Here is a 12,870-nt window from a genome sequence, read left to right on the forward strand (position 1 = left end):
CAAGATCATGAAAAATTAAGTACATAATTATTATTATAATTAATAATATTAAATAATAAAAATAAATAAAGTAATGCATTATTATTATTGACAAAAAAATTACTTTAAATGCTAATTTTATTGTGGCTCCATACAGAATGTCTGTAACGCTACTTAATGTAGTAAATTTATTTAAATTAATTGTCAGTTAATAAACTTGTTTTTATTATCATTATTATTATTATTATTAATATTACTTCAGTAATCAATCACTATAAATTTTAAACCGCCTAAAATATACATAAATTTATTTATTATTAATAAATTTTATGAGAATGAGTATGAACCAAGACTCACTTTCAGTAATTAATAATTAATAATAATAATAATCAATATAATTATAAAGAGCAACGATTATAAGCACAAAACATTTATTATTATTTTTTTTTTTCTTAATATCTGTAACTCGTCATAAAAAAACTTTTTACGTCATTAGTCATTACAATTATTTTAATTAATCTTCAATTAATTAATAATAATAATTATTAAATCTATACATTTCCGGTGTCAAAGATAAAAAATAAAGAAAAGTAATTATTTTTTAAATGGAAGATAACGGAGAATGTAAAAAAAAAAAAAAAAAATTATTGTAATTGTAATTATAAATAATAATTATTTAAGCTTTATCGCAGCTCGTTCATGCTTTGCCAAATGTGACTGAAAGATTACATCGGGTGGTCTTTTATTAATTAACGTATTGATTTTGTCTTGAGATCCAGGCCGTGGTTTAGTCTTTCATGGCATTTGGAGGCCACATTGCGAATCTTGGTTCTGGTGCCGTCGCTCTCGGTGATAAGCGTGCTGATGGCCAAGCGCTTTTATCATCGAAGTAAAATTATTATTGGATTATTTAGAGTTAGAGTTAAATTTAGATGATGATGATAATAGTGGTGGTGTCTTTTTGACTGCGGCACGGATAAATAATTCGTAAGAGTTTTTACGTCTCAGAACTTGAACCCTTCGTTTGGAATAGTCGCCGTTGGGTCGAAGTCGAACGATCCTTCCCCGACTTGCGGTGCCAGGTTTGTGTCATCCGTCTGAGAAAATCATTTTTTTTTTATTAATTACCGGGCACTAGATGATTTACATTTTTTTTAAGGACATTCTTAGACAGAGTCTCCACTTTTTAAAAATTTTCAATGACAACTGTCATGAGCGTATTAAAATTTATGATAATAAAGTTAGCAGACATTTAAAAATTTTTTGATTTTTTTTAACAAAAAAATGAATATTAAAAAAAATATTTTGAAATATTGCACGCATAGTTTATGAAATTTCCGACATGAGCATTTTTTTATAAATATTTTTTTTTCATTATTTGTCTGTTAAAAAAAATTTTTTTAAATTTCAAATGTCTGCTAACTTTATTATCATTAAAATTTTGATTAATGAATTAAAAAAAGGACAATTTTGGATATAAAATTTAAAAAATTACTTGCAGTTGTTATCAATTAGGAGTCAAACGAATCCCGTAAATTTTCGCCCACAAAATTTTAAAATTCACGATACTGAAGTTCACCGACGTCTAATAATTTTTGAATTTTTAAAAGTAATAAATTGTAAAAAAAAAATGTTTGAAAAAATTGCACCTGTAGTTTTTTAAATTTCCTACATGTGCATTTTTTTAGATTTTGATTTTTTATAATCGATTTTGTAAAAAAAACCGAAAATTATGTCTGCTAACTTCAGGATCATGAAAACTCAAAACGAGTGTAAATGTAGCAGACATCAGACAAATTTAAAATTATAAATAAACAGAGTAAATAATTTAAACAATAATATTTATAAAAAAAGTACTTGTTAATTTTTTAATTTTTTAAATGCGTATTTTTTTTTAATTTTATTTTATTAATTATTGACTCTGTTAATTAATAATTTCAAATTTGTCTGATGTCTGCTACATTCACACTCATAATTTCAAGTATAAAATTGACATGAAAATTTTACTAAAATTTTTCCTAATTGACATCAATTGTAATTTTTTTTTAAATCTATCCCTGGAAAATTGCAATTACTTTGTCCTTTTTTTCAATTAACGCTCAATTTTTTTTAATTAATCGACAAAGTGTTGAAAATTTTTAAAAAGTAGTCGGTGTCTGAGAATGGTCTGGAGAACTTACCTCGTCTGAGAAGTATTGCTCGATAATATCATAAGCTAATTTATAAATTTCTACATTCTCATGAGCTTGCAGCGCTTCTATTTTATCCAAACCTATTTAAATAAATTAATTTTATTAATAAACAAAAAAAATCAAAAGTTATCGGTAATTAAAAATGAAATAAAAAATATACCAGAGCACTCTTCGATCATATTAGCGAGCTGTTCAACTTCGGGGCCGGCGAGCTTGAGCATATTGTTAATACCGTCCAGCACAACTTGAATAACCTGAGTGTCTTTACACGAGAGTAAATCACAGAAGGGCGCGATGACTCCTTCGTGAATTAACCGGGCGACTTGGTCCCTGTTTCCACTTATCGTGAAGTTGCTGATCGCCCAGGCGGCTTCCTTTTGCGTCTGGAAGTCGGACTTCGAGAGGTTGCGAATAATCAGGGGCAAAAGACCCGCCTCGATCACCGCCTCAACCTGGGACTGATTTCCCGCGGTTATGTTCGACAAAAACCACACGGCTTCTTTGCATATTTTGTCCTTGGAGTGAGTCAGCAGGTTGTGGAAATGCGATAGTGCACCGCAGTTTAATACAGTCTGTGTCTGCTCGTCAGTGCCAGTCACAATATTACCCACCGCACGGAGTGCCGCTGTCTGTAATTTAACTTCTTTGTGCGAAAGAAGCGGTATCAGTCGCGGTACAACTCCGCTATTTATCACCATCTGGATTTGTTCATTCCCACCGTCTGTTAAATAACTTAATGCCCAAACGGTATCAACAAGAATCTGTAATTAAATATGACATTAATTATCATTTTACAAGATTTAGTCATAAAATTAAATAGAAAAAATCTGGAAAACGGTTGAGCCTTGGGTCAACTTCAAAACTTCCCGCTGAGAAAAATTGAAAACATCATTACTTTTAAAGTCTTTGAGTTTTTCGAGATAAAAAAATGATTATTTTTTTGTTCAACCAAAAAAAATTAATTTTTGTTGCACACCTTTAGAATGAATCGATCGATTTTTTTGACGGCAATCAAGACAGAACTGAATACATTTTGAGGCAAATTGGGAAAGTAGTTTATGAGTTACGAAAAAAACCTCAAAAAAAATTTATAATTTTTATTTCTCGTAAAACTCGTAAGCTACTCGACTGATCAATTTAAAATCTCATCAGATCTAAGTCTTGACGATTATTTTCGATTGTCGCCAAAGATGTTCGAATCGATTGATTCGTTCCAAAGATCGAAATCTTTGTAAGCTTCTGTTTTTTTTTTTTGAATTTTAAATTTTTATAGCGGGAAGTTTAAAAAAATAATAAAATGATAATTACATTGACGTCTGTATGAAGAATGAGAGCGTTGAGTGCGGGTAATATTTCTTGTATGGTTTGTACTGGTGGCGGTGGGTCCTTATTTCGACATAAATTGACAATTACCCATGTCACGTTGCGTAAAAATGTTATTGGTATTTCTGGTTTGATAAATGTCAATAGTGGTTGTACTACTCCAAGTTTGATAACGTAATCTCGAGGTATTGGTCCATCACCAATGATATTTCCTGTTAAAAATAATATACCGGATAAGGACTCAAAGTACATATTTATGAAATGAAAGAGTTTATTTAATTTGATGAGTTACCTAAAGCCCACACGGCTTGTTCACAAACATTTTGTTGACTTGAACGTAATAACTGTAAAAATAGTGGCACTGCACCGGCCTGCATTACTGCTTGTGTCTGAGCAGAGGTCCCGCTCGCGATGTTTGTTAGAGCCCATGCTGCTTCAAATTGCAACGACGGACTGTAAATAAATTTGAAAAAATTAATCATTTACCCTCGATACTTACAACAGATAATTCGCCTCTAAATTTCTACTGAGTCAGACCCCCGAGTATTTTTTTTACTCTCGTAACTTTTAATTCGTAAAAAAAATTTTTTTTTCTATTCAAAAGTTGTCTGGTTTCAAAATCAAATTTGGCGGTAAAAATTTTTAAATAAATCTGAGATTAAATTTGAATTTTTCTATTGGATTTGAATTTTTTAAATGTCAAAAAAATTTTTAATACTGTAGCGAAGTATAAAAGATTAAAATTTAAGACAAAAATTCTATCGGGTCATTTTTGACTCGCGCAATATTTGTAAATTTGAGTAATGGGCTAAAGAAAATAAGAGTATTAATTTAAAATAATAAAATACATACTTCTCATGTTGCTCAAGACAACGTACTAGTATCGGTAAGATTCCACTTTCAATTAATGGATCAATTGGAGGATTACGATCAGACGACAGTAATTTTCTGGCGGATTGCACAGCAGCCAACTGCTCAGCAGGATCTGAACTCGCCGCCTTTTGTACCAGCTCCATTAAATTTATTTTCGATAATGTCTTTTCAATGTCATCTTCATCTAAAAATTTTTAAATTCATTTTTAAATTTCCATTAAAATTTACCGCTCATTCGCTAATTTTTCCCCGCGCAATTACCAGCATTAATTATTTAAAATTCGCGCTCAAAGATTTCTGTCTCATTAATTTAAAAAATTCCATTAATATTAAATTTATTTGTTCAAAAATAAATAAAATACCTGACGGATACTTTTCAGATTTTTATCACGTACTATGGTAATTAATTTAAAATTACGTGATTAAAATAAAGCATTTAAAAAAATTAATCGATCAATTACATAACTAATCAATTAATTGACAAATATAATTACCAGTAGATTCAGTCGCTGGTACATTTCTGCGTTTCTGTAGAGTTTCCTCGCGTTTATTTTTCCTCAACTCGACAGTCACTTCATTCCTCCTTCTCCTCATCTCCTAAAATTAAAAAAAAAAAAAATTATTAATTAATTATCATTAAAAATTTATTAATCATCCATTGAAATAATAAAATAATCATCCAATCAGCACGTGGTTTAATTACAGGCTCGGTAACAAGGCTACAAAATATCACCATTAAATATTTATGATTAATTACTAATAATAATTAAAAAATATATATATATATATGTATATGTATATGTAATTATTTTATGACAATTTGAATACCGAACATTCTAGTTCCCACGCCTAATTTTTTGTCCATAAAAATTTGAGATTCCATAAAAAAAATTTAAAAGTCGAAACTAAAAATGTCTGGGATATTAATTATAAATAATAATAATAATATTAATTAAAAATATGTAATAAATAATAATTAATGGATACTCACATCCTGATCTTTGCCTTTGTTCTTAAACACCATCATCCGATTCTTGTTTTGCATTTCAGCGGCCATTTTTTAACACTAACCAAAATTAACTTTTTGTTAACAATTACAAACTTAAAAAACGTCTGCTCAAATAAAATAATAAATGCCGGTTCCTAAAAATAATTATTCTGGGCTAATTAATTTATAAATTTATTGTTTATTTATAAATAAATTCAACTAAATAAATATTTATTAATAAAAGAGTAACCCAACGTTTATTACGTTGAAATTTCACTTGAGCAACTGCATTACGTCGCGTGGTCGTAATGTGAATAGTGTCCCTTTTATATATATTATATATTATATGTATATATATATATATATAATAGCTTATACTATACACTACTACGTTATACTTGATACTTATATATTTTATCAATATTCTTATCAAATGAGAACATAAAACATGATATGGATTTAAATTTTAAATTCGAATTTTTAAAAAAATTTATTTTACCGGGTAATTTTAAATTAATTATTTTTCTATGGTATTTATACTTAAATGTCACTTGTATTAAAAACGTGGACGAGGAAAGTATTTTTTTGAAAGAAAAAAAATGCTGGTTGCTGGTTGGAAAAAAAATTGCAATCTTGAGCTCAAGACTGTGTCAGAATTCGCGGAAACAGAAAATGCGGGCGACTGATACCGCGCCCGGTGGAAATGAATCTTAGGCTTTAGTTGTGGGCTTTTGACTAATGGGAAAACAAGACGCGGGAGTGTGAGGAAATACTAAGAGCTTATTGGTGTAGAGCAGGAAGTTGTCACGTGGGTTATTTTCTGCGGGGGACGACGAGCGTGGAAATTAAATGGAAGAAACTGATTGGCTGGTTGTAGATTTTAGTCGTGGTGAAGATGGTACTTGGATGGTAAATTAGGAATCGATACTAGGTTTTAATATTTATTGGATAAAAAAATTGATTTATAAAAAAAATTTATGATTAATTCGGAAATACTCTAGCTCGGTTGTACAAACTTCATCCTAAAAGCTAGTTTGTACAAATCGTATGAAAAATAAAAAATTGTTGGACATCAGACTTGTATACGATAATTATAGTTTGAAAGAAGTAAATATGTTTTAAAAATAGATTTACCAGAAGTTATGATAAGAATTTCAGAGTTGGATGCAGTATTATTAAGTCATATGACTAGGTGCGATGACACAACAATGATGCCAACTGATATAGAACGATGTAAACTGTATGGTTTTTTCATTATAATATAAAGATACTGTAAAACCATATTGTGAAGAAGTCCGTATGTTTAAATTGTAAATTTATTTAAAACGATTATGGTGAAAAAACCGTAAGCAATTGTAAGAATTATAGTATGGTTCAAAAAGTTTATGTCAATTACTTTAAAAAAGTGAGGAGTTGATGGAACAGTTGACATGTAAGAAAAATTAGCTACAGAAATGATCATATTGAAACGCAAAACAAGTTTGAACCAATGACAGTTTGGCGCGTAGTGGTTGAGACGCATAGCTAGTTGTCGAGATTGATAGTTTGTTATTTGCATAGTTAGAACGAAAGTGTGGAGGTATCTGAAGTCTCCTTTGTGTTTACGTGTCGAATAAGTACCGACCGTTGTGGTTGTATTTTGCTGACGATAAAGTAATTTTCAAATGATAAATCAAAGATAGAAAGAGATAGTCATGTCACTTGTCATGTTACTATCTCTTTCTATCATTTGAAAATTACTTTATCGTCAGCAAAATACAACCACAACGGTCGGTACTTATTCGACACGTAAACACAAAGGAGACTTCAGATACCTACACACTTTCGTTCTAACTATGCAAATAACAAACTATCAATCTCGACAACTAGCTATGCGTCTCAACCACTACGCGCCAAACTGTCATTGGTTCAAACTTGTTTTGCGTTTCAATATGATCATTTCTGTAGCTAATTTTTCTTACATGTCAACTGTTCCATCAACTCCTCACTTTTTTAAAGTAATTGACATAAACTTTTTGAACCATACTATAATTCTTACAATTGCTTACGGTTTTTTCACCATAATCGTTTTAAATAAATTTACAATTTAAACATACGGACTCCTTCACAATATGGTTTTACAGTATCTTTATATTATAATGAAAAAACCATACAGTTTACATCGTTCTATATCAGTTGGCATCATTATTGTGTCATCGCACCTAGTCATATGAATTAATAATACTGCATCCAACTCTGAAATTCTTATCATAAATTCTTGTCAATCTATTATTAAAACATATTTACTTCTTTCAAACTATAATTATCGTATACAAGTCTGATGTCCAACAATTTTTTACTTTTCATACGATTTGTACAAACAAGCTTTTATGATGAAGTTTGTACAACCTCTAGCTCTAGAAAATTATTAAATTTCAATTTTGAAATTTCGCGCCAAGTTGGCGCCACCGCGCCGCTGTATTCAGCGTGCAAATTTTTGCTAGAGTGGGGGAAGGAGAATGAATCGCAAAATCGATTGCTGTGTAATCAACTGACGGTTCGATAGCGGCAGTCAGTATCATCGACAACTTCAGTAGTAGTCCAGATTCTTCTTTGTTCTTTACATTTGAATTGAAACAGTAGTGCAGTGGCGTCGTGTAATTATCCATAAAATTTTTTGCTTATAGTTATTGTTTAATTAAAATGTGCAGTGTTATGTTAATTTAAATTGTGCAAAGTGTCTGTGGTGTCGTTAAGTGTTGAGTGTTCAGTGCTAGTGTAAAGTGTTGCTGATGGCTGATGCTGATATCTTCCAAGTTCCTGAGCAAAATCATCTGGCATCGTCTGGTGGGGAAATAGCAGTTAAGTGACGTTTTTTTAGCTGCAATACACTTGGAGCATTTTAAATTAAATCTCCAAGTGTATTGGGATAAAGTGGTCCCAGTAAGAGAATGCACCTCGGAAATTGCCCCCACCACCGAACATTTATGAATTGCGCATGCGCACAGAAAAGTGGGAGAACATTTAACACATAAAACACCCAGAGTGGGAGTAAAAACCGACGACACCCGAGGTGCATTCTCTTGTTGGGATAACAATACCCTTCTGCATATTATTTCTCCGCCAAGGTTTGTTCCAACACTTGCGTGTTTTTTTTTTTTAATATTTAAAATTTTTTTCTAATATATTCTACCACCATTTTATTATGACGTACGATTTTTAATAATTCTCCAATTTTTAATAATTTATTTTTCAAATTTTTAAATTTACCGCGCGAATAATTACAATAATTAACAAATTATTGATAAAAAATAAAAAATTTAGCGCATAGTTTTTAGTCAAATTAATATAATTATTGACACAAATGAATTTTAATAAAAGTATTAAATTAAAATTTTTAAATTTCGCGCCAAGGTGGCGCCACCGCGCGTCGCGGTATTCGACGTTCAAATTTTATGCTAAAGTGGGGGCGGTCGATGAATCGCAAAATCGATTGCTTTGTATCAACTGACGGTTCGATAGCGGCAGTCAGTATCATCGAAAATGGCAGGAGTAGTCCAGATTCTTCTTTACGTTTGAATTGAAACCCATTATTACAGTTGTCGTGTAAAATTGTGCAGTGATTATAAATTTGTCTTTTATTAATTTAAATTCTGCAAAATGTCTGTGGTGTAGTTAAGTGTTCAGTGCAAGTGTTAAGTGTCGCGAATTGCTGATGTTGATAACTTCCAAGTTCCTGAGCAAACTTATCTGGCATCGTCTGGTAGGGAAATAGCAGTTAAGTGACGTTTTTTAGCTGCAATACACTTGGAGCAACTTAATTCAAATTTCCAAGTGTATTAGGACTCCGTTCTGCATATTATTTCCCCACCAAGGTTTGTTCAAACACTCAAGTGTTTTTTTTTTATTTTTTTACTTTAAATTTTTTTCTATCATATTCTTGTCTCAAATTTTTAATAATTTATTTTTCAAATATTTAAATTTGCCGCGCAAATAATAATAATAATTAATAAATTAATTACCTACATAAATGGCAACCCTTGGCTAGAGCTAGAGCCAGAGCATTTCCGAATGCACCCTAATTTAATTAGACGATGCCGAATCATGATGATGATGATGATGGTTGAAGATATCGAAACTAAACATTATTATGTTTTCCAAATGGTTTATTACACACCAAGGGAGGGAAATAGGGCATTCGTATATTTCAAATTTTTTTATAAAATAAACACTACAATTATTTGTGTACAGTATAAAATTTTTTATTTATTACAGTTTCAATAGAAAAAAAAATTAATTTAAAAAAAAAATATGATTTACATAAATTTAATTAACATATTAAATGATGAGTAAGTTAACCGCTGAAAGTGTTCATGCAAGTTCTGTAAGCGTTCTCGTATTTAGGAGGTAAAGGACCACTGCATCCATACCCGCCAAGATAATGAATGCGCACGTAGTCGTCGCAGTTTATTACACCGTCTCCATTACAATCCTATGGTGCATTCAATATAATATTTAATACAAATTACACTTTTAGGCCGACAATAAATAAATTACCTGAGCAAAACGGTCCATGTAACCTTGGACAGCGTTAGCGGCACAGAAGGGATCATTTACACAACGGGTCCATGCTGTCGATAAATTTAATTATGATAATTAAATGTAATAAAATATATATTGTAAGTAATTTGAATTAAAATTACCGCCATCAGCATTTGGTGACTCATTATTGAGTGTTGGCTTTCCACCGTCGGACCAGTAGCCCCAAGTGATACGGAATGGACCGCAGACATCGCCAAGACATCCGGTGCTGGTATCGCATTCAGAAGCAGCTTCACACATACATCCGAAGCATGTTTTGGGAATCTGCTGTGGTGTCAAAGCTGCTTTAGCTTCTGGTGCTTCTTGTGCTGAAGAATTATAAATAAATAAATTTTATTGCCCACGTGCTTGGAATAAAATAATTATTTTAATTATCAAACAAATGATTTAATTATTTAGATGAGGGAGAGAACGTGACTGTGATAAATAATTGTTTTAGAATTTTTTTAAAAAATCATTCCGCATGCCGAGTAAATAGGGAGTTTTTTACGGCAGAGTGATCTGGATTTTAGGGAAATTCGCACCCATTTCGATTCGGAGTTTTAATGTTAAAATAAACCCTTATTCCGAACGGCAAAAAAAAATGAACTACAGCAGAACTAAACAGAAAAAAGTGATTTCTTGGTGCAAAAAATTTTTACTCGCATCAAGAAAATTTTCACTTACCCCAAAAAATTTTTTGCACTATGGATTAAAAATCAAAATTTTCTTAGAGTGATAAAAAATTTCCTGACGTCAGAAATTTTTTCTACTCCTAAGAAAATTTTTATTTTTAAATCATAATGCAAAATATTCCCTGGGCCAAGAAATCCTTTTATTTGTACAGTAGAAGGAATGAACAAAATTTTGTTTAAAGTGGAAGGATAAAATATTTATGTAAAAGTTGTAAATATAGTTAATATAAAGAAGAATTAAATGTGATACTAATTAACTACATTGGAAGACTAGTGGAAGAAAAGAATAATGAAAATGACGAGGAAATAAGTAAAGAAAAGATAAAAAATCATCGACTTCGGATTTAATCCGCGTTCAGTCAGAAAATTTTCACAGTATGAGTGTAAGTATGATTTTAAAATCCTTGGAGATCGCGATGTATTGATGAAACTGCATCGAAGCTCTCGCGAAACCCGATTCCCTTGAACTTGTATTTTATTTAACAAACTGGAATTCAAAAAGTAGCGATAGAGGAACTCGCGAAACCGGATTTCGATTTATTTTATATGATTCTTTATTTATTTATTTTCGGGACTTAAATATTTTAAATGCAACATATCTATATATAAATATATGTATGTAAATTATGTATGTATATATAGATTGCAATGTAAAAAGTTTGATAATGGAATGATGACGTAGTCTTACGCCCACGCGGATCTTTGTCCTTCGACGACCACGCGAACGAAATCGGGCCTTAAAATTAGAGTTGATAAATATTTTGTTATGGTGAATACGATAAAGGAATTGGTGGATGATGAATATGAACTATGAATGGTGGGCAAAAAACATGTTAATTTAGATGGAGATTTAGATATTTAAATTCATTTGAAAGCTGATTGATGACTGTAACTGATGATTGAGTAAATTATTATATATTATATGGGGAAGATGTGAGGTCGTTTTCTATTGTACCCGACACTAGATTATTTAATTTTAATTGAAATGATAAAAAAAATAGGTCATACATTTATCTACTATCTAGTTTGTTTGAATTATTTTTGTAGGGCGTCAGCTTATTTGTTTATCAAAGATTTTTTTTTGTAATCTAGAAGAATGAAAATTTAAATATGGGGCATGATCCTAAAGTTAATAGACAATTAACGATTTTTGGATTTTTTTAACAATTTAATTAAAAAAAAAAAAATACACATGTAGAAAATTAAAAAAACTACAGGTGCATTTTTTTCAAATATTTTTTTTTTATAATTTATCATTTTTAAATAAATTTGGGTTTTAAAAAATTATTAAAGAAAATTCAAAATTTTTTTTTCAACTTTTATCTGAATAAATTTAAATTGTTAGGAAAATTAAATCTAAGCTCTGTAAAATTCGAGATTAGGGTCATTGTTAATCGAAATTAATTTTTATAATTATCAAAGTACCGTAAAAAAATCATCAATAAAATTAATGAGTAATTTAAGAAAAAAATTTTAAAGAAAACAATTAAATCTATAATTAAATTCTAATTATTTGAAAAAAAATTAAGTTTACATCAAAATTTTCTTTCCCAAAATTTTTACGAGTAAAAAAAAATTGAAAACTCAAAAATAATTTTTTAAAGGAAATGTTTAGTCAAAAAAAATTTGAATAATAATAATTTTGAAAATTACTTACCATAAACACAAGCAACGACAAGCAATAAAACAAAAATTTTCATTGTTATCGAAGTATTAAAATTAATTAAGTAAATAAATAGACAGAAAGATCTACGAGAATAACAGTAAACTGGATACCGATTCGCTAGATCGTGTCTTTATATACCAGGCTTCAATGTCGCGAGTCGTCATCCCGCGAATTCGAGTGGGGAATCCAAGAACGTCCATTGCATCCACCGTCCAGCAATTACATGTACACAGATTTCAATTAATTCAAAAAAAAAATATATTAAATAACTCAAATAACTATTTCATAAATACCGTAAATTTTTCGCCAACAAAAAATTCAATCTCTTTTTTTAGCGGCTGTTTTTTCCTTCTTAATGGAAAAATAAAAAACGAGTGAATAAAAAATCTTGTCATTGTTTCTATTCACGGTAACGTTACATTATAATTGAACTTGAAGACTTTTAATGATAACGATCAGTAAAATCCCAATGATATAATAGAATTATCAGAATAAAAAATAAAATAAAATAAATATAGAATTTAATTTTTATAAATTACATCCGCGATATATTTTTTTAGGTAAAAAGAATTTTATTTACTTGTAACTTATAAT

The 12,870-nt window shown here is 30.0% G+C and overlaps 2 protein-coding genes across 4 annotated transcripts; both read right to left on the reverse strand.

Annotated features, from left to right (window-relative positions):
• Positions 1-100: 100 nt before the first annotated feature.
• On the reverse strand, positions 101-6,011 carry LOC130668180 (importin subunit alpha-4). Of its 3 annotated transcripts, none has more exons than XM_057470347.1 (9): positions 5,855-6,011; positions 5,359-5,510; positions 4,862-4,964; positions 4,347-4,551; positions 3,787-3,947; positions 3,480-3,706; positions 2,332-2,932; positions 2,160-2,251; positions 101-1,076 (listed from the first exon to the last, which is right to left on the reverse strand). In XM_057470347.1, exons 2-9 carry the CDS (start codon positions 5,422-5,424, stop codon positions 984-986), a joined length of 1,548 nt encoding a protein of 515 aa, XP_057326330.1. In that variant the 5' UTR covers positions 5,425-5,510; positions 5,855-6,011; the 3' UTR covers positions 101-983. The 3 variants fall into 3 exon arrangements, with proteins under 3 accessions (XP_057326330.1, XP_057326331.1, XP_057326329.1); XM_057470348.1 differs by lacking the exon at positions 5,855-6,011 and adding an exon at positions 5,620-5,773; XM_057470346.1 differs by lacking the exon at positions 5,855-6,011 and having other exon boundaries at positions 5,359-5,758.
• Positions 6,012-9,688: 3,677 nt separating this feature from the next.
• On the reverse strand, positions 9,689-10,464 carry LOC130668541 (lysozyme 2-like). Its single transcript, XM_057470879.1, has 4 exons — positions 10,461-10,464; positions 10,038-10,244; positions 9,892-9,965; positions 9,689-9,826 (listed from the first exon to the last, which is right to left on the reverse strand). The coding sequence occupies exons 1-4, from the start codon at positions 10,462-10,464 to the stop codon at positions 9,689-9,691; spliced, it is 423 nt and encodes a 140-aa protein (XP_057326862.1).
• Between the last annotated feature and the right edge of the window lie 2,406 nt (positions 10,465-12,870).

The sequence above is a fragment of the Microplitis mediator genome, chromosome 5 (genome assembly GCF_029852145.1).
Source record: "Microplitis mediator isolate UGA2020A chromosome 5, iyMicMedi2.1, whole genome shotgun sequence".
NCBI classification, from domain to species: Eukaryota; Metazoa; Arthropoda; class Insecta; order Hymenoptera; family Braconidae; genus Microplitis; species Microplitis mediator.